This window comes from Haliaeetus albicilla, chromosome 16 (genome assembly GCF_947461875.1).
Source record: "Haliaeetus albicilla chromosome 16, bHalAlb1.1, whole genome shotgun sequence".
NCBI classification, from domain to species: domain Eukaryota; kingdom Metazoa; phylum Chordata; class Aves; order Accipitriformes; family Accipitridae; genus Haliaeetus; species Haliaeetus albicilla.
The window spans coordinates 30,752,529-30,773,904 of record NC_091498.1 but is presented as its reverse complement, the minus strand read 5'-3'; the positions used below and the strand labels follow the sequence as shown (position 1 = coordinate 30,773,904).

General features: G+C 40.5%; 1 protein-coding gene across 1 annotated transcript in view; it reads left to right on the top strand.

The window, feature by feature from the left end:
- The first annotated feature begins 5,112 nt into the window (after positions 1 to 5,112).
- Positions 5,113 to 21,376, top strand: part of ABTB2 (ankyrin repeat and BTB domain containing 2) — a 135,839-nt gene continuing 119,575 nt past the window's right edge. Inside the window, exon 1 of the mRNA XM_069804170.1 lies at positions 5,113 to 6,416. Within this exon, the coding sequence (XP_069660271.1) occupies positions 5,552 to 6,416 (865 nt within the window). The 5' untranslated portion in view covers positions 5,113 to 5,551. The remainder of the gene's footprint in view (positions 6,417 to 21,376) is intronic.

Here is a 21,376-nt window from a genome sequence, read left to right as displayed (position 1 = left end):
AAGAAGCTGACTTAGTACATGTTGGAAAAAGATCTCTTCAGCTGAGAAGATACAGCTGGTACCTCCATTATTATTTGGTAGTTGGTGAGGTCAGCAGTGAGTGTTTGGTAACTTGCTGAACTGGACGCTCAACTCCAGTTAGACAATAAAGTGAGGGCCTTTGCTGGATGGGGATTTTGCTGTACTGTAGAAAATGCACCAGATGTACATTATCTCTCCATCAGTTTTGCTTTGAAAATATGTGAAATGCATTTTCTTAACTGCAGTAAACATCTCTCTTTGCATTTGATTTAGACCTAATATGTGATTCACCTGCTGTAGTCATGCTTCATCTCTACTTTCCCCCCACATCTTCTGGTGTGTGGGCTCAGACTGATTTTCAGACATTGGGCAGCAACTATTAACAGAGCTACAGTTTAGTAAAAAAGATAGTTCTGAATGTTGCATGTAAAATGTAGTTGAATGCCATCATTTTACAGTGACAAACAGAATTAGCATGTGCTCAAAATAAAGACAGCAGCTTGAGAAGGCAATTTCTAGCAATAACTATCAAAAGCAGTTCGTGTCCCATGGAGAAGCCTGGCTAGCTGTTGAGCCTTTTGGCTAATTAACACCCCCACCCACAGCTGCAGTAAATAAGGCTTGGAAGTGGCTCCTCTGCCAGGTGCTCTGTAGGTACTACTTTAGGATTTTGGTTGCACCATTCAAGCAGCTTTTTTTTTTTTTGAGTGCTCTGCTGAGGAGAGTCGTGTTATTTTTTTCTTCTTTTTCCTGGTGGAAAAGCTTGAGTCTTCTTTACTTCAAGTGAGTAAAATAAGCTCATATGGGACCTAGTGGTAAGGGATGTTTATACTGCTCAATAGCATATATGTGAGTGTTATTTTCTAGGAGTACACTGAACTTTGTGGTTTGAACAAGTAATATTAATCCAGCTATTGATTTGGAGTCTTTGATACAGGTTAAGTTTATAGGGTTTTACATTTGCTTTGACTGTAATGTTTCCTTTAAAAAAAAAAACCAAACAAGTGATTGGTTAATTTTAAATGGGTTTGATGTTATTTGCCTAGTTGCTATTTGTGTATCAGAGAATGCTGATGCTTTTTAATTCTAATTAATTATGATGTACTTTAAAATTAGAGTTTTACACTACAGACTTTGACATAATTTTATCAGAGCTAGAATAACACTTGTATCTGAACTCTTTACATGAAGGAAAATGAGGCTTCTAGAGTGCTATATTTTTGTTTATTATGGGACTTCCACTGTTATATCCTTTATCTGTTTTTCCTACGTTTCTGAAAGTCTTCTGACATCTTCTACTTTCTTTACACTTTAATTTTAGAGATAAATGATTATAAGAAAATCTGTCTATAGAAAGTTGACTTTATTGAAAATAATTTGCGATCCCTAATGGGATTCCCAGTTGAAACATATGCAAAAAGAGCCCAATGCTTATTGTGCCTTATAAATCAAGGAATTTTAAGTTGTTTTTATCGGCATTTTGATGTATGACTTGTAATCTTGATTATTTGGGTTGGCAATTTTGTGTTAGCCCAGTATTGTAATTGGTTTCTGGAAATGTACCTTAGTTTTCATAACATAGTCTATAGCTTCGTTACAAACATATGCGTCCGGTCTGAAGGTGAACTATTTTCTTTTTCTTCATATAAAGAAAATAAATTGATGATTTCTTTCCACTCTCATGATTCTTTTAGCTGTCCTTGGAAATCTGTTACAAAACTGGCTATTTCTAGTCTCTGATACAGACAGTGAATTAACATTGAAGAGCACAGAGCATGTGCTGAACTTGTTCTGTCACGGATAAGTAATGCATGTGAAATTGAAAAGTTCTAGTAGAGAACCCTTATTGGTCTGGTCCTCTTCCTCCCATCCCAGTTTTGGTTTTATTTTTGTTGGGTGTGTTGGAGCTTGAGGTTTGAATCTTTGGTAAGGAGTATCCTTTCCATGCTTGGAGGCTTCTGTGTTCCACTGTTTGTTTGCCTTTGGAAAAGGCTGGTGATACCTTTGCAGCAGAAGGAGAGAAGGATTTATCAGGCAAAGTGTTATCATATAAGGAAATACTACATGTGAGATTCTAAAAATGAAAAGAGTGTAACTCCTGACAATGAGAAAACACTGCATGAGGGAAGTAAGAAAGCAGATGCTGCTGTTAAGCCAGATGATTTTTGTATTGTTAAATTACTTGGAATGGTAGGAATAACAAACTGTGTGGGAGTATTGGAGAAGTGTGATAAAGAATAGAAATGATTTGTAGAAATATGTCAAGCACTTGCACAGCTGCATTTTTCCCAAATAATGTCAACTTCCCATTGGCCAGCTATGTAGCGATTCTCAGTGGCAATTTATGCTTGCTTTTATGATTGAAATGAATCCCAAGATGTAGACAGAACAGGATGAATTTTAGAGAAGGCTTTTGCAAAGATGCATCAAAAAACAAAGCATAAAGGCTTTTTAGTGAGAAAGAGGTGATAGAGTTTGGTCTTACTTCATGCTTCCCATTCATATCAAATTCAGTGTGAAGACACGAGGTGGGGGGGGCAGAGGAGGAGATGTTTCTGTGCATGATCTTAGAGAGATGGACAAGGAACTGACATAGTTCGTAGTACCCTTGTTTTGAGGAGGCAGTGGGGACGTGTAGGGACAGGAGGGATGGACACCACATGGTAACCTACCAAAAAGTCAGTTAAGTCTACAGTAGTCCATGGTACCTAATATATAGGATTAAATACAGATGTAAGAGTGGAAAGATAATGTCTTAAAAAGAAGTGTATTGACTGAATGCGCTGAATGCATGAGACTTAAAACTGTGTACTTTGAATCAGTAATGCCTTGTCTTACATTCAGGCACCTATTTACCATGTATACTGTCAGCTGTGTTGTCTTTGCTGGGCTTGAATCTCTTGAAAATAGTGCTCAAGCCTGAAAAATATGACAAAATAGCAGAGTTAGCTTTGATCTGTAAAATAACAATCGAGTGAGGTAATTTCTGAACTGTCAGTGGAGCACAAACAAAGTGCTGAGGTGTTATGATTTTCACATAAATTGGAATGACTTTGAGAGAATTATGTCTGGTTTTATTGGACAACTTATGCTTCATGTTCATGCTTTCATGGGGAGAAGCTATGAAAAAGCAAAGACCTGTATTATAATTGGGCTTAGATCTAAGAAAGATAAAAGAAGATGTAATATTTTTAAAAAGCAGTTCTGAGGGCCAACCTAGTAAGAAGTCAGTATGCCCTGTTACTTTGTCTTTTAGTATAAACAGAAGCTGCTTGATCCTGTGAGCAGAAGTGCATAAGTAAGAGATAGGGTTTTTCAAGTATTTCATTCATAACTAATAGTTGTTCTGATATATTTTTTCATTGACACTAAGCAACATGTATACCACAGTACAAAAATAGAAAACAAGATCCCGTAAGGCATTATGCTTTTGAAGTAGGAAATCTCTTGTATTGCAGATAGGAGAAAAATCTGTGGAACAGTGAATTGCCAGCCATGCAAATAGGTGGTCAATAGCAACATCTGCTCAAAGTATTCATTAGCTATAGCCTTCAGATGAAAGCACTGCGCTCTAGGTCAGATTGTATGCAAATACACCCTTTTGCTTCCTCTATTGCCAGTAGTCATTAAGGGAAGGCATTGCACACTGAGAATAGATTGCTGCTCCATGCGTGTGACTGTGAAATATTTACCTCTAGAGTTTTTAAATGCACCTTTCTAGGCACTGTTTTAACAAAAAAGAAAAAGCCAAAACCTTTGATGTGTTCATTGTTGCCTTGTGAAGCGGGTGTTGTTGCGGTCAGCCTGCTGTTACGAATTTAGACCACTTCAAGCAAAACCTTTTGGCCTTCTACAACTAAAAGACAACAGGACATGACGCTCAGTATTTTTGATTGGAATCTATTTAGTTGAAGACTGAAGAAAATACATATACTCTGCAAGAGCACAAGAAATACCGCGCAGGCTGTCCTAAGCGCAGGATGCCATCTATGGAAGGCAGAGAGAACCGCTGCTTCGTGCGAGTCGTTGCAGCAGTGGTTTAAGGGTAGTGGGTGCCAAAATTCCTGACTGAAGTTTCCTTCCACAGGTTTTAAATATCAAACATCATTTGAGAGAGAAAACGAGCACAGAGCTTCTGTGTATCTTGGAGAGCAGAAGTGAAATGCCATGTTTGCAAATAAGAGAGCTGTTGAAAAATCAATGCTTGAAATACGCTAAATGACAGATCCTCGCAGTCGCTGCAGTTTCCTGTGTGGAGGAGCGAAATGAGGCTGAGCATGAACAAAATGGACTCTTGGCTACCTTGGCTCTCCGTGTCGGATCCTTGTCACCTACCGCTAACCTCATTTAGGGCTCCGTGCCCTGTGCGTCTGCCTGGACGGTTTCAGGCTGGGGTGGCCGTAAATAGTAGCGGGCTTGTGATCTTTGGCCGGGGGGGGGGGGGCGGTTTGCTTCTTGTAGAAGGATGTGCAAACTGCATTTAAAAGTTGAATTGCAAGAACTTGAGAACCTGACGGGGGGGAATAAGGTCTCTCCTGCCTTCCCCCGTCCCCGCTGTCCCGGCGCGGTGCAGCCGAGGGAGGGCGCCCTCGGCCCGGGCAGGACGATGGTTTTTTTGGGGCGGAGGGAGGGAGGGGAGAACCAAACCAGCCACCTCCGTTTCGTACCCAGCTCACGGTTCAAGGTCAGGGCCGTGTAAACCGCCGCACAAAGGCTCCTTTCAGGGCCCGGCGCACCGGCTTCGCGGTCGCCCGCGCAATCCCCCCGAAGCCCCACCGCTCAGGCGGTGACCCTTCTCGGGGCCAGGCGTGCGCGACCCTCGCCCCAGGGAACGGCCGCAGAGCCCGGCTTAGGTCCTGCGTGGCTCCCGAGAGCTGGCCAGGGCGGGCGGCCCCCTCGGGCCAGCGAAGGGGGCTCGCTGTCGCCCGGTACCGGCGAGCCGCCGCCGCTGCCCGGCTGTCCTCGCCCCTCCTTCCCCCCTCCCAGACCGGTATTATTTGCATACTGCCCGCCCAGCTCGGATTTCACTGGCGGAGACTATCACCATCGCCGTCGCCGATTGGTGTTTCTCCTCGCAGGTCATTTGCATGCGGCGGTGCGGGGAGCCCGGCAGACCCGCGGCGGAGAAGTTGAGTCGGAGCCGCCGCCAAGTGTCCCGCCGAGCGGCTCGCGCGCCGAGCCCGCCTCAGCCGCCTCAGCCGTCCGCGGGCCCCGCGACCTGCCCGGGCACTTGGCGGCTCGGTCCGGTCCGGTCCGGTTCTGCCCGGCGGGACTCGGCTTTCGACCGCCGGCTGCCTCCGCAGCCGTCCTTCCCCAGGCAGAAGATGGCTGAGGGCAGCCTCCCTGCGGGATGGAGGTAGCTGGCCCTCGGCGGAACCGGCGTGCGGTTCCTCGCCGCTGTGCTCTAAATCCTCCCTCGCCGCCGGTGGGGCGGGCGGCTCCGGCTCGGTAGGCGCAGGAGGGATCTCCCCCCCCGCCCCGCCAGCCTCACCTTTCGTGGTCTTTGCGGTTGGCTTAACCCGTCTTTCCTATGGCTGGGATATACAGCTCTACTCTGAAGACCCTGGAGGATTTAACGTTGGACTCTGGTTATGGGGCAGGGGATTCCTGCAGGTCCCTTAGTCTCTCGTCTTCCAAGTCCAACTCCCAAGCCTTCACCTCTTCTCAGCACAGAGGCAACTGGTGGTATTACTCGGGCTCGATGAACAGTAGGAACAACAGCTGGGATACCGTGAACACTGTTCTGCCGGAAGACCCCGAGGTTGCAGATATCTTTTCCAAGTGTCCTAAGCTGCCGGATCTAGAGGAATACCCTTGGACTGATGAAGACATTGGCAGAATTCTCAGAAAAGGGAAGGGAGATGGCAACGCCAGAACCTTTTCTCAGGAAGCTGTCAGGCGGCTCTCGCAGCTCCTGAGGCGAGCCTTGATCAGGGTCTCCAGGGAAGCTCAGCGCCTCAGCGTGATGCACTCCAAGTGCACCAGGTTTGAGGTGCAAAGCGCCATCAAGCTCATCCAGAGCTGGTCGTTGTCGGAAAGCTGCGTCTTGGCGACTGTCAAGGCGCTCTCTCTCTACAGCATGAGTGCTGGAGACGGACTGAGGAAAGGTAAATCGGCTAGATGCGGCCTCACCTTCTCAGTGGGGAGGTTTTTCAGGTGGATGGTGGACACTAGGATCTCAGTTAGGATCCACGAATATGCAGCCATCTCTTTAACCGCTTGCATGGAAAACCTTGTAGAAGAGATTAAGGCCAGGGTTTTGGCAAGTCAGAGCCCAGATGGTGGAGGAGGGGAGATCTCGGCTGAAACCCTGGAGATGGTTATCAACAACGATGCTGAACTTTGGGGAGTGTTGCAACCTTACGAGCATCTCATCTGTGGGAAAAACGCTAATGGTAAGACCCAGCTTTTATGATTTCTAATCTTCATACTGGCAAGCTTTACGGTGAAATCGTTGGTTTCTATGGACTTGAGTTTTTTTTGGTTTTTCTTTTCATATGAATTGCAACTTGGTCATGGTTTTTGTGTGCGTCAAGCAGACGTGACGGTGTTACCAGGCAAGAACGATCCGGCTTTATTCTTAAGACGTACCAGTTTATAAAAGGTGCGGAGGCTGTGGGAAACCAAGCCCCGTTGTCCTAACAAATGTCTCCTGACTTTCTACCAGCTGCTGTTTTGAGCGTTTTTACTGTAACTGGCATGTAAACATTCTTCTCTGTAACCATAAGATGAAATGTGCTTTATAAGCTGCTCTTCAGAAAATACCACTATTGTTTTTAAACAAAATTTATATTGTAGTGAGTTATCTTGCAGTTTCATCTTAAAGATGCTTTTCCCACATACAGCCTGGAGAGGGAAAACAACATTTTTTTTTTTTTTCCTTTGTGGGAGTAACATTCAGTTTCTGAGCAAAAACTTATAACTACGTGTTACTTGGACTTCCTTCTAGTTTAGCAGAAACCTGTATTGTAATTACACCCATGCAATAAACAAGAGCTTGTGCTTGGCTTGCCAAAGTGAGTATGTAGGATGGTGCCTCAGTAATGAGAATAACATAGCATTAAGGTACTTACCTCTGTAATTTGTTTAGAAAGCAGACTTTTTGAACAGTTAAGCAAATAAGCAGATAGAGGAATGTTGGCGTCTTCCTATGAGACTGAGGAGCAATTTGAAAGGCTTAAGTCATGACAGTTCTGTTAAGAAGCTGCAGTGTTTATTTTGCATTGTCACACTGAGGAGTACCATATTTTTCCATGGAAAATTTAGAGAAACATTCAATTTAGAAAACTATTCTGTGTACCACACACAGTTTCATGACTTTTGCTGGCCTCGTTGTTACGGTCAGATATTCCATGCCTAATACCTTTCTGATTTAACTCTTTATAAAACCCAGTGGACTGGTCCTCTTCAAAAGATTATCTCATAATGAGAGACAAGTAAAGGAGCGGGTTTTCTCTGAGGAAAAAATATACCTTAGGTGAATGTTAGTAATGAAGCACTTTGTCAGAGAAGGGGTGACTCAACTTCTGCTCCTTGGGTGCATCAATTTCCTGCAGTTCTCCTTTATCAAAGCAATAATGTCGCAATTCAGATCACTAGTAGATAGGTGCAGTGACTGTCCCCGTTGGGTCAGCCTGGTTCAAATTACAGTCTAAGAGGATGGCTGCTATTAGGGTGCTCACAAAAACTCTCTTGTGCACTTTGTCTGCCCTCTGTCCACTGACAGTGTTACTAAATGCATATGAAATAAATGTGAAGAGCCCTTTGGGATGTGCTCTTGGCACTGGTACAAGACATAAACTTTAAAAGTCAAACATAGACATCTACTTTTTTAACAACAAGCTCTTAGATGGAAGACTATAAAGGTATGAGGATATCTTGTCCTCTGCCAAAACACTTGTCATAAATTTTTTGTATACTATGGAAGTATTTGTCACCAGGTCCAAAAAGAGGACTCGGTTTCCTCTCTTGTTCCTTATTTAGGGAAACTGGAGTAAAATATTGTTGTTCTGTAAAGTAAAACACGCACTTCAGCTGTTCTCTGCTCTGTGCTTCTGCTACACAGGTTCTGTGTTTAAAAAGGAGAGGAAGAGTCAGTTCCTCAGGGAGCTTTTTTTTCTGAAGAAAAATCTTCTTGGAAAAATTGCAATGAATGAATGGAAGCTGGTGTTCAATGGAAACATGAGTGACTGCAGGGAAATGCTTATAAATATTCAAACCACCAAATGGTCAGTTATGATAACGCTTGTATGGTGTAATACCAAGCAGTCACTGGCCACAGAAGGATTGGCTTCTGTTGCTTCTTTTGTTGTTCCTGTCTTTCAGATCAATTCTGTCGATAATTGAATGCATTTTTTAAGTCTGAAAATTGAATAAAACTGCACATGAAGGTATCCTGCAATTTCCTGTGACAGTCTGTCACTAGTATTTTACCGGACACAAGTCAGTGAATCTTCTAAATGGCTTTTCTTGCAGTTGTAAGACCACAAATGGTTTTATATGGATGCAAAAAAGCTTGAAATAACTTCTTTATTCTTCTCACTGTAGGAATTGTAAATTAGGACTATTCACATCATTCTCCACAGTGCTTTCAAATGATCTTGTCTTTCACATTAATTTAAATCTGAGCTAGATCAAGCAGTAAAATAACTGGAACAGGAAAACTTGCTTTACTGTCATTTTTGTTTCTTTTATAGTAAGAGCATTTTAATGGAGTACTTGTAAGTTGCGAACTTGGCGTATGTTTGTTGGTTTTGTTTTATAGCACCGAGTTTGATGTTAGAGATAAAAAGCACTTAGAGGTTAAGTTCTAACTCCAGTCAAGCATTGCAATCTCTGGATGAAATCCATGGCAGCGTACTATGCAGAAGATTGCACTGGATTATCATAATGGACCTTTCTGGCATTATGATCTATTGAATACTATTTTCATTATTAGATCAGGATAATATGCTTCTTTGGAATCTAAGAAACAGTAAGTAAATAACATAAATCTTCATAAAGTCTCAAGAGACTGAGGTTTAGACCTGTATTTCTTTAGTGACTAAGCTCCCAGCAAAGACCATAGTCCAGTCACTGTTCTTACGGCTTTGGAGGCTGAAAGTGTAGTATTCTGTATTGTAACAAATGTGTTTTAATCAGCACCTGGTGTGTGAAGGGTAAAGTTTAGAACTATGTAAATGCCTAAGGGGAATTTTAATATTATTTTTAAATACATAATAATCTGTGGCTTGCTTATTTATTTGCCATTTCTGGAAGGCTGTTCTTTAATCAACTATTTGCTGCTTCCATGAGACATTTTCTGTTGTCAGCGTGAGTTCTGACTTCATGCTTGGGACTCAGTCTCTCTGCCTTGGAAGGAGGAACGTCATCTGAGCTTAAGGCCATAAGGAGTTCTGTAAAGCTCTCTGGATGTGTTAATGCCTCCAAAGGTGAAGTCTTTTTAGGCAGAGTCTAGGTGGAATGTTGCAAAAAAAAAAAAAAAAACGCAACGCAAGCCAGAAAGAAAATTAAACAAAAGCAGCAAAAATGATAAGCATCTACTAAACAACATAGCTACTGGAAGGTGTAAAAAAAAAAAAAAAAGTTGTGTAAACTGGAATTAATGGTTTATTTTCTGTTTTTAATTACATGGGGGTATATGAAATGCATTGATTTGATACAGCTAAAGTAGAGAATGCATCTGATAGTTTCACAGGGATTTTGAGACATGCTGATTTGGAATATTAGCATCTGCTCATTTAAAATGTTTGTTGGGAGATGAGGAGAAATATGAACTTGCCTTGGAAGTGTGATTCTTTTACTTGATGTTCCTATGTTTGACTGGTGCATGGTTCATTAGAATCTGAACTGTCAGCACTGCAAATACATTTTAATATTATTGTCCTATTAACTACAGCACTTATGTTGTACTTAACTACATGGTTATAGCTGAACATGCCTGTGACAGCCAATACACCTGCTGTGCTATTTAATGCATCAGCACATCCTGGTGTTCTGTAGATATGTGTTGACAGATGTTTTTTCAAAAAAAAAAAAAAAAAGGGGGGTGGGGTGGGGAGGTATTTAACTTGATAACACTGTTTCTTCACGTATCTTTTAGCTGAAACACTTGAAGTTCTCTGTGGAGGAACTAATCCACAAATTAGCCTGTTGGTTTGCTCAGCTGATGAGCAGTAGAAACAGAGTCTGAAATAAGCTCTAATTGTGTCTTTTTCTTAGAAAGGGGTTGAGGGGAGAAACATGTAACCTTTCCTCATGGAGGGAGGGAGGGAGGGAATGATTTGGACTCAATAAAATTAGATCAGGGATGAATTTTCTACTCTCTGATACTAAACACTGTGGCACACCCTACCAAGCATCAAGCATGGACTTTGGATTTAGTATCGCTAACTAACCCCATTTTCTTTTATATTTCTCACTGCACTAATATAGGTTAAAAATTATAGCTGATTTTAACCTTGAGGATTTTTAGAGCTATGGCATTATAAAAATTCCTTTTTATAGTTATCAAAATGGTCTGAAATAACTTTTATTTCAGTATAGTCATGGTACTGTACTGAAATCCAGCATGGAAAAAAAAATAATTTAATGACATTTCAATAAATAGAATGTCCTTTTGTTATCTGAACTGAACAAACTGGTATGCTTGTAAAACGCCTCATCAATTTTAATAAGCTATCAGCTTTGCAACTATTCAGGAAAAAATGCATGTTGGAAGGGTGCATTTTGGGGAATAGAGCTGCAAATGCAATCTATAAACTACACTGAGTAGAAATACAAGGCTAGTACAGCAGTACCACGGGTGATTTGCAATTCGTTTAAAAAAAAAAAAAAAAATCAAACACACACCTCTGTCTTCTGTGTCATCATATCTGAAGCAGTATTTGAAGCAACATTGCTTACTGGGGATTCCCGGGCAGGAATATCATAGACCTACGCACAAGCTTCCATGTTAGATGAGCTGGTCATAGCTATGATCCTATTTGAACTATGGCTTTGTTCACCTCCGTAGAAATGTACCCCCAGCGTACCTTGTGTTCTTCTACTCCTACACATTCAAGAACTTAGATTTATATCCACAAACCCACAGGGACAAATTCTTTACGCCTAAATGTTAGTGCTTGTATATACATGCTCACCTCTCCTACAAAAGCAAACCACTAGATGCACAATTAAAAAATACAAACATCTGCAGATAAGTATCTTGCTTATGTTAAAGGGTAGATCAAGGAAAGCTAAAATGCCTATTTTTTTTCCCTTGTAGTGGGTTTTTTGTGTGTGCGTATATATATTTCATTTAGTGATAGTAAAGGAAAACTTCATTAACGAAGTAATAATGCTGTCTTAAATTAATCCTTCAAATTGCTGATAATACACCATGGCAATAAAACTTGTGTCCTTTCAATGCAGTTGGTTAAAGAGCAAGTGCTGAAACTCCCTCAGCGTTTAACTACTAGCAGCAAATGCTGATATTTGGATTTCAGGTGGAATTGGTGTAGGTGACAGCTTAACCTTGTGCAACTGAGGAGCTAGGTCTGTGAAGAAGGAACCTGTTGGAGAGAAAAGTCTGTGATCTGTTGTGTTGAGGCTGAAGTCTGGTGCTACTGCTAAAGCCAGGGCTTTGAACTGAGCAAATGCTGTTGAGGCCAGGACAGAATTTTATCCTTGGTATGTAAAACCCTAAGTTATAACGTTGGTTTTTTTTGTGGTGTGTTTTTTAATTATTATTTTTCAGATGAAAAATCAGGCTGCTTTAGCTCAAAGTTTAGCAGTGAACACCAGTGCAATATTTGGATATTTGCAGTGGTCTTGAATGTTTTTTTGGTGTGTTTGCAGAAAATGAGGAATGAGCTTTGAGTGTTCGTATTCTTAATATTGTGATATGGTTGATGTACATGTCTTCTGATATTGGAATAATTGAAATTAAATTGTCTGTCTCATTTCCAGTTTGAAGGTCTTGCAGCATACAGTCAGCTAGTCTTTCTGAATTGAGCCACCAGAGTGGTTTTTTCATGTACCCCATCTAATTTCTCATGTGATTTGAAACCTAAACTCATCTGATCTGGGGAGAGTTGATGGTTGTCAGTGAACTTCCCTAACTGATCTCTAGCATTACAAATTGCATCCTCTTTCTTGAGATCAGCAATCAACCAGTGCATGGATGTATATGTACATGCACAACAGTGCATGTATATACATCTAGCTGTTTTGAAATTTTAATTCTACCCAATTTAGGGCTTTTCTAAAACTAAATGCAATAGTAACATAGATTAATGGGGTTGAGATGAAAGATCTTTTTACACTGAAAAATCTTGTTTGGTTATTAGTGTTATTGTAACGTTTTCATGTTGTGATAATTTATTTCTGCTGATGTACCTGGTATGATTCAATTAATCTATTCAATTAATTAATGGTTCATTTAGAGCTTCCTTCCTTATCTGTTTCATTTTTCTGTCTGTTTCCCTAGCATGGGTAATGCATGGGTATGCAACACTGCAAGGGAAATGTTTAAGCTTATAAAGCCCTCTGTTGTATGACATGTAAGAAATAAAGTACTGAACATTCCTATTTACAATAGACTGTATAAAATTCACTTACTATGAAATTACCAAGTTGCAGAGGGGCGTGGGCTTAGGACTCAAGCACTTAAAGAACTGAAGCTCAAAAGTGCCTGTTTGCAGTTGGAAGCTTAAACCCAAGATCTTAATATTGAACTAGAAGTTAGTTTGTTTTTAAAAAGAACTCATCTTAGAGCAATGCAAGAAGATGAAAAAATAAGGCCAAAGGTACTATTAATCCTGTGATCTTCACTAAGTTGATATGTTGTCCTTTCTTAAAGTAAAATGAACAGGTGTTTATCTTGAGCAATTTGTCCATTGTGCCAGCAGAATTCAAAAGAAGAGAAACAGAGGTTTCTAAACACAATAAAACCACTAGATACTCAGCAGTGCCCAGCAAATCCATCAGCAATCTGTATTCTGAATGTTTGGAAACAAGATCAAAATAATTCTTTGTTTACATTTTGGCTCTCACTTTGCATTTAGTCAGTGCTAAGCTTTTCAAGTCAATATATGTGGTCCTTGTTTATAAACATTTTCACATTGTTACAGACTCAGGACTTTGCAGCCTTACACTCTGGACATTAAGAAAAACCTCTCTCATTGACTAAGTTCTACTCCACCAGTAGTCAACAGGAGGAGATGGCCCTTTGCTCACATTGAACTATGAGAATTCAGGCTGATCGACAAAAGAATAAAACCAATAATTTCTGATGCTGCTCTTGTTTTAATGGGATTAATTTACATGTTATTTTGAACATAAGTGCCTAACATGACATTCAGTTAAATCTAAGCAAGCCTGAGGCAATGGTAAAACCAGTACAATGGTGGCTTCATGCTTTCTTAATTTACAAATTGGGACAAAAATATTGCAACAGAACTCTGATTCCTTCCCTTACACAACAAAAGCTACATTAAAAAAAAAAAAAAAAAAAAAAGAAAAACCCAACCCCCCCCCCCCCAAACCCTCCAAAAAACCCAAACCAAAACCTGCTGGACCTTGTTGAGAGCATCTAAATCAATTTAAGGATTCCAAGCTGTGCATTTATGAGTTTGGAGACCCTTTTAAACGGAGTCTTCTCGTTGGCAGTGCAGGCCTTATCACAAGAAAGCAATAATAGAAAGAGGAAAGGATCCCCAAATGCTGAAAGGTTTTTTCCTTTCACCCAAATGCATCCAGACTTGCCTTCTGACTTAGGTCACAAACTGAGCTGGAACTGTGAGCTCATTCTGGTCTTTAGGAAACGTTTGGCTGCCGCGGGTGTGACTTGGTATGCTTGGCAACTGGAAGGAAGGAAAGACCAGTGCTGGGACAGGCTGGCTATGGGCAGGGCATAGCTGAGGGTTGTTTGTCAACCTGTAATTAAAGTGTCTGCCTGCAGCCTGCTAGGGTGGTGGTTGCAGCTTTTGTGAGCGTGGAGTATGTGGGATAGAGTTAATAGTGTGAAAGTAACTTCTGAGGGAAGGGTATGCTGTAACTGCTGCCGTCTTCAGGAGTGGAAATGAAGGATCAGTCCTTTCGATTCAAGTTAAATGGAATTCTGAGCTATAAAATCCTTGTCTATTAAAACCTACTTGCTTATGTGTTACTTGCAGATGAAAGCCCCTTAGAATTGTAAACTTCCGCCTCATCTGCTCAAAACCTGTTATTTAATGATGTGATTTCATTAACGATAGTCTAGCTGATGTTTTTTGTGGTGGTCCTGGAGGAGGCAGTTGTTTGGATTGGTCTTTACTATGATCTTAACAAGAAACATTTCTTTGAAATAGACATTCAACAGAGCTGAGATTGTGGACTGTAACCTGTGAGAATCATTAAATCGGGTCACAGGGACCGCTCTCAATGTTCTTACCTTCTTCCTGTTGACCAAGCAAAAGCTGTCCAATGTTCTTCGTATGGGTTTGACCCAGACAACTCATAGGTTAGTTGTAAGCCTAAGCACTTGTCTGTCTTGTTCTGGTTGTTTAATTATTACACCTGGACCATTTCTTCCTTAAAACTTGTTTGATGTTCATCAGGCTACTTAACCTGCTTTATTGAGCAAAATAACAGGTTCTGGAGGATGCTGCAAGGTTGCGTTCAGTCATCTGTGTAAAGTGCTTTCAGGCTGTGGAGTGATAGGGACAGTAGAAGGCAAAGCATCTTAATCATCTTGGGTCAGTGTACATCGTTTGTGTGTTTCGTGTGAGGCTTTCTACGCTAACTGTGCTGTCTTACACTGAGAATATGCATCTTTGCTAATCTTATGCACAAGTAGCAAGTCAGCTATTTGATTGGTTTGTGAAATTGAAGTCTAAGCCCTGATTATTTTTCTTATTATTATTTTATTAAAAAAAAAAAAAAAGAAGAAAGCTAGAGAAGTTTCCAGGTGACTAAAGTGACACTTTTTTGGTAGTGTTACAGTGCCACAGCAGTATATCAGGAGACTGCATTTGGCTCTCCCTGTCCAAAAACTGAAAAAGTCTTGACATAAGCAAAAAAGAGGAAAACTGTGGAAAATGTGCTTAAGTAATTGCTGTAGTTTTTGTGTAGTGACACCAAACTGCTTGAGATGATGAAGGATATTTGTGGTATAATCATGGGATAGAGACTAAGAACTGAAGCCAAATAAGCATTTCAGACCAGCTCTTCAGTTCATGCATGTAGATTTATGACTAACAACTGATAAATTTGCTCTGGGGCTATTCGAGATCAAAGTAAATATTGTTTATGATATTTCAGGGATGAGAGGAAAGGAACACTACTGAAGACATAATCTGTTTGTCCTATTCTTTAGTGTTTATAACATTACAGTCCATGTTGGATACTTCTGTTACTTTCATTTCTAGCCCAATCTGCAGTCTGTTGCCTGGGTCATGGAGAATAAAGAAGAAAATATGACTGCATGTTTATGCTGGGACTTAGACATTAAAAAGATAAACATGCAGAGGCATAATTATCTATTATTTTCTTTATCCTATAGAGCTCTGTTTTTTTCCTGATTAATTCCAAGATGACAGTGAATAGATTTTCTTCTAATATTTGTATTTTATTGCTTGTGAATAAAGCACACTACTCTTTCAGCTGAAGGGCAAAAGTTGAATATTGGCAAACAGCTAAAGTAGGGAATTAGGCCAGTTGCGCCTCATATTCTTTCTTCAAACTGTTTGGGATTTTTGATGTTTTAATAAAATTTAGAAGAATTCAATTTGTTGTTTGCTTGTTTTATTTAAATGATTGCCTAACACTCCACGCAGCACAGACTCATGTCAAACCTAGTAGCTGAAAGCAAACCCCTGTTCTTCTAGTTGCTTCTAGACAGTTCACTCATGTTTAACTTTGATTCCGCTTGGATGATCCGCTGATGGTCCTGCAGCCTCTCTTAACCCGAAATAGTGTGTCTCAGCCTTCCCTGGTGGGTGAGGAAGCGGTGTCAGGATGCTGCTGTGGCTTGTGCGGAACAGCGACCCGAGCAGACGTGGAGTTTCTGTGGTAGGTACGCACAAGTGCGGGCAGAGAGCACCCCTCTGCGTACCATTACGCTGGAGTGTTGACTTCAGAGGTGTCTTTTTGGAGTGTTTTATTGTGTGCCGAATTTGGGAAGAATTGGTTATGCGTGTCATGAGAAACATTAATGGACTGGTGCACACTGTAAACTTGTCCTGAGAAGTGCTCATCCGTTTCTGCGTCACAAATGGTTGAGAGGTTTCCTTTTTCTTTCTTTTTCAGTTTTTGTGCAATTTCCGGAGATAATACCACAGGTTTAACCAAAATGTTAGGGATGTATGTATGTTGTAATAATATAAGAGATAATATATAATGAAATGTCTGTGGGGGTGGATGTCTCTGGTTAATTGCACACTGAATTTCTGGTCTTTGGTTTGAATGTTATCTTCCCTCCACCCCCCACCCCGTTTTTGTGCTCAGCTTGCACTGGCAGTTTTGTTTAGTCTAGAGATCATAAAAATCGCTCAGGAGTTGAACTGATACAGTTTTATTATGGTCTTAGTATGGTTTCTGGTACTTTTAAGTAGTTATATCAAATTTATAAGGTGTCTTTGAGTATTTTCACTGAAGTGATAGTTTAACAGTGGGGAGAAGAAGATGGAAAATTATAACAGTTGGCAATCAAGACATAATATCTTTATTAGTTGTTTTTAATAAACTGTTTCATTCTATTGTGAATTTATAAAGACTTCTAAAGCTTGTCTATGGGCTCGTTGTTTTTTTTTTTTCTTTTTTTCAAGAGGTGTTATGAAAAGTTCTCTTATGCTGTGGCAATATACGTGGAAATTTTGGCTGGAGTGAGTATCAGTTTTGTTTGAACTTACACTTCAGGGTGATGACAGTAAGATCAACGAGTAGGAAACTTGTCAGAATTGTTGTCAATGAACTGCTACTGAAAGCAAGCTCGGAATCTGTGCGAGAAGTGCTGCTTGCCTTAAAGTTTAATCTTGCTGGAGCCAAAGGAATCACTTCCACTAGCTTTAATGGAGTTTTGATTGGTATACAGAGTAGGTTTGTGAATCTCTGAGTTCTGAATAATGGTTCTACCTGGTGTGGTGTAGGTAGAAGAAGAGAAAGTCAAGAAAACGGATCAGAGTTGTGAACTAGACTCAAGGGGAAAAAATACAGTGTGTTTGTTTACCAGTGCTGAGGGACCGGAGGGTGTCATTATGGAATAAAGCAGTGGCTTACGGATTTTAGTCTGTGATTCCTTACGATAGCAAAGGAATGATTTTGCTTATCAGAAAAGACTGGATTCTTTCTGAAGCAGTTGCCTGGGCCCTTCTGCTGTAATCACTTGGATTGAGTCCATGTGTTTGTCTGAGGTGGTTTTGTTTTAGTACTTTGTAATAAACTTAAGGGCTTTACACCTCGAGGTGGGAGAAGCTTTGATGGTGACCGTTCATTCCATGGAAAACCTGGACATCCTGCCATGTGTGCGAGGAGGAGGAGGGATTTAAAGCATCTATACGCTGAGGTAGTTTTGTAGAGTAGTTTTTGTAGTAAGTGCGATGTGGGTGACTGGTGCGTTCTTGTTAATATTATTCCTCGAAAAATGTGTGTCCTTCCCCCCACCGCCCCCCCGGCCCCATTCTCTCAGGGCAATGCCAGATGCAGAATCTCTTATTAAAGCTACTTAAGGAAGATTCATGTTTAACACTACCGTTTCCCAATGGAAAGCAACCCTGCCATTGTTTCTGGCACTTTTTCCCTGTGTATTATAATCTTGGGTCTCATATTTTTCTTGCGGACATGTGGAAATGCAGCTTTTGTCATAGGGTATTTCGTAGGATGATGTATGTGCTGCGCATCAATAAATTTAGGGAGGGGCCTGTTTTGCTTTGTTTTTTAAACAGTCGCAGTGACCTGTGACCTGCTGGAATTGAGTGATAAAACTGTGTGAATTTTCTTCTACCTTGACAGCAGTTCAGAATATAATTTTCCTTTTATAGTACGATGATGTATATGTAAGATTGTGGGGTTTTATATTCACTACAGAAGGCCAGAGCTTCACTCAGGCAAGCACGATTTATAATTAAAATGAATATCATTTATTAGCATGAAGGTAACTCTTGCCAGATAGCCAAGACTTAGATAATGTGCATGTTATGGAAGAAGATACTAAATTGGCACAGGGCATTTGGCCTACCACCATCTGCAAAGCCTGCACTCCAATTTTCTGCTGTTGCCATGGGTTGCAGACTCAGACAGGAAATCATGGTAGGATGGGAAAGGGTCCAAAATATACACAGCTAGTATAAGGTTTGCAGTTAAAAGAGAGTCAGAGAACAGGCTATCTGTTCTACTGAACAGGCAGTGCAAAGTAAAACTGGCTTGTGTGTGTGTGCGTGCGCGCGCGCTTTAAATGTCTTTTTATATTTTATATGCTCATTTTTTAAAAGCTTGAATTTTTTCCATGTAAAGTAACGTGTATAACTTCAAATGATCCATTTATAGATGAGGGGCCCGATTCAACCCTTGCTTAATTGGCCACGCTGGTCTGAAAGAAGACTAAAGCAGTGGAGAATCAGGCCCCTGACACACGTGAAGTAACCGCACAGAGTTTTGTCTTGGCACATCAGACAAAAGAGCAGCCCCCTGCCTCTGCTTCTGTCCCAGCACTCACCACGCTTTGGGATTTGGTTTTGTTTTCAGGGAATGAGGCCTGGGTTCTGTGTACTAATCAAACGTACAGAGTCCAAAGGATAGCTGTGGGAAGCTCTGTGTACGATCTGCCAAGAGACTGGGATGCAGAAGATGTTTGGTTAGCAGAGCTGGATTGCTTTCTAGTGCTGGGTGGATCGTAGGGTCAGAGTTATCAATGTATTTTCTTTGAACTGTAGGTTGAAACATGGAATACTGGGGTGAATTGAGACTAAGCATAATCATCTATGGGTAATGAACTGCACTGTTTGCAAACCTTCCAGTGTGTCTAAAGAGTAGTGTACTACCGGTCAACATATGCTCCCTTGACAGATGATGGGAGAGAATAAGTTCTGCATCAGTTTCTAATTTCATTTTTGCATAGAAGATGCTCCTTTACTGAAAAATAACAACAAAGCAACACTGAGTGTCATGCTAGTGCCACATTCTGGACTGACAGAATAGGAGCTCAGCAAACTTCTTGTGGCAAAAACCTGAACTAAAACTTTTTCTCACAGGCTCATCTGTGGTTTTTAATTCTAACTGAAGGGAACTATACAAGCGGGTGGTTGGTTCTTTGGGCATTTTTCAACCATAGCTTTTATCTGGGTGTAAGAACTGCTTCCTCCTTGCTCAAGTTGTGCATGTAGTCCCTTTTCAGCGGCATGGACGAATGGAACTGTGAACAGGAGTAAGGTGAGGTCTGTGTGTTACAGTGCCAAATATTGCTGGATGCAGTGGTGATGTATCTGCCAAGAATGAGACTGAAGCTACCAATTAATCCCATTTAAAAATCAAATAATTTAGGTAGCATTTAACCCTGGGGCTGGGATCAGTGAATGAGGCAGTCTATTTCATGACCCTGTATCTTCCAGTAACTGCTGCTTTTTTATGCGTAATATAATCTTGAAAAGACTTGCTGATTTTTATTTTTTATTCTAAATAAAATCTGAATGGAGACAATTTTTAAATTGCGAACTGTCTCAGCCAAGCCATCTGCCTGAGTCTTTAGCAGCGCATTGTATTTCTGAAAAGCGTTCTAGCGAAACATCACAATTCTGAAAAGTTTGAGCTGATTCTACATTAAAAGAGGTGATCCAAAAAGCTGCTGCTGATTTACATGTGGACACTGCCAAGTATTTCTCCGATGAGAGTATATAACAAAGAAGTCCTCGAGTGATTGAGTAAGGCTGATTGGAACAATCTGTTGTGGGTTATAGCTCCTTCTGATATTCCACAATTGTGAGAAGCTACTGTCACTTGTATTTTCAATCTGTGTTTTGCTTAGAGGTATAAAATCTTTTGTTGTCAAGTCTCTTGAGCCAGTTGTGGGGGAGATACAATATTTCTTGCTTAAAAATATTCATGAAGCTTGCATGGGCTAGCTTAATCTGACTTCGTCACCCATAGTGATTTCTAGAAGACGACAGAAAAGTTGTATTTGATTTGTCTTCATTAGGGATTGATAGACAAATTCTCATTTGACTTTTGGGTCCAAATATGGATATGAATTAAGAATCAATTGCTTTCTGAACCTTGCTATTTTCTTAACTGTTACTGAGGAGCTTGCTCAGTGAATGTCTATAAAAATGTATAGTATTCATTGTGTAGGACTGGTTCATCTGAGGACGCTTTTCTGTTGTTCAGGGACAACAGGTTACTTTCTGGGCTTGTTATGTGATGAACAGAGTGAGCTTTAAAAGACTCGTGTGGGAGTGATTTCTACTTTTTGTGATTTGCTGTTGAAGAGAAATGAAGCAGTTCATATAAAGCAGCTGCTTATTTTGGAACAAAATCAGCATAACATATTAAAGAACCCATTAATCACTGAGCTTGACCTTAATTTATTATTTAAAAAAACCTTTTTGCATCTATTGTTCATTTTAGTATGCCAGGGATGCTAAGAAATATGTTACGTATTCAGATCTACAGGTTGAGAGCATCAAATTAAGTTACAATAGGGAGCAAAACCAAAATGGATTCCTGCTGAAGTATTGGCTCTTCTTCTACTGTTTTTTGGTTTTTGTTTTTTTGGGGGGGGAGTAGAAGGTGTCTGTATAAATACCTGCACAAATAAAGAACTGCTGTGAACTCTCCATCTTGTTTGATAGTTGCCATGTATAAATTTTTGTCCTGGGATAGTGGCTTCTTCTCTTTGTTCAAGCCTTGCCAACACAAAAGCCCTCACTTTCCTGCAAGTCTTTCAGGAGGGAAAAAAGATAAACAAACCAACTTCTCCATCTCCCATTCCCTCAAAAATCCCAATGCTCATTTTACAAGAGAACTTATTCTGTATTTAGACTCTTAAGTTCCTTGGCAAAGTGTCTCTCTTAAATCCCCTGTGTAGTCCTGATGGTATCAGAAGAGCTTACTACCTTATAATCATGTTAACTTGTTGCAGAGATTTTTGAGTACTGTGAGTAAATGGATCAAACATTAAAACCTAGGTTAGTTTTGAGATGGAGGAAGGAGTCAGTAGATGACTTTTCAAAAAGATTGAATGATTTGGTCAGAGACCTGCTCTATGATTGCATAGGAACATAATACAGTTGTCTATTCCTGCAAACCAAAATGTGATCATAACCACAGGATCAAGCTTTCATTCAGCTTTTAAGGAAGGTACTCAACCAGCATTTTCATTTTATTGGGAGGGTACAGTCAGGTT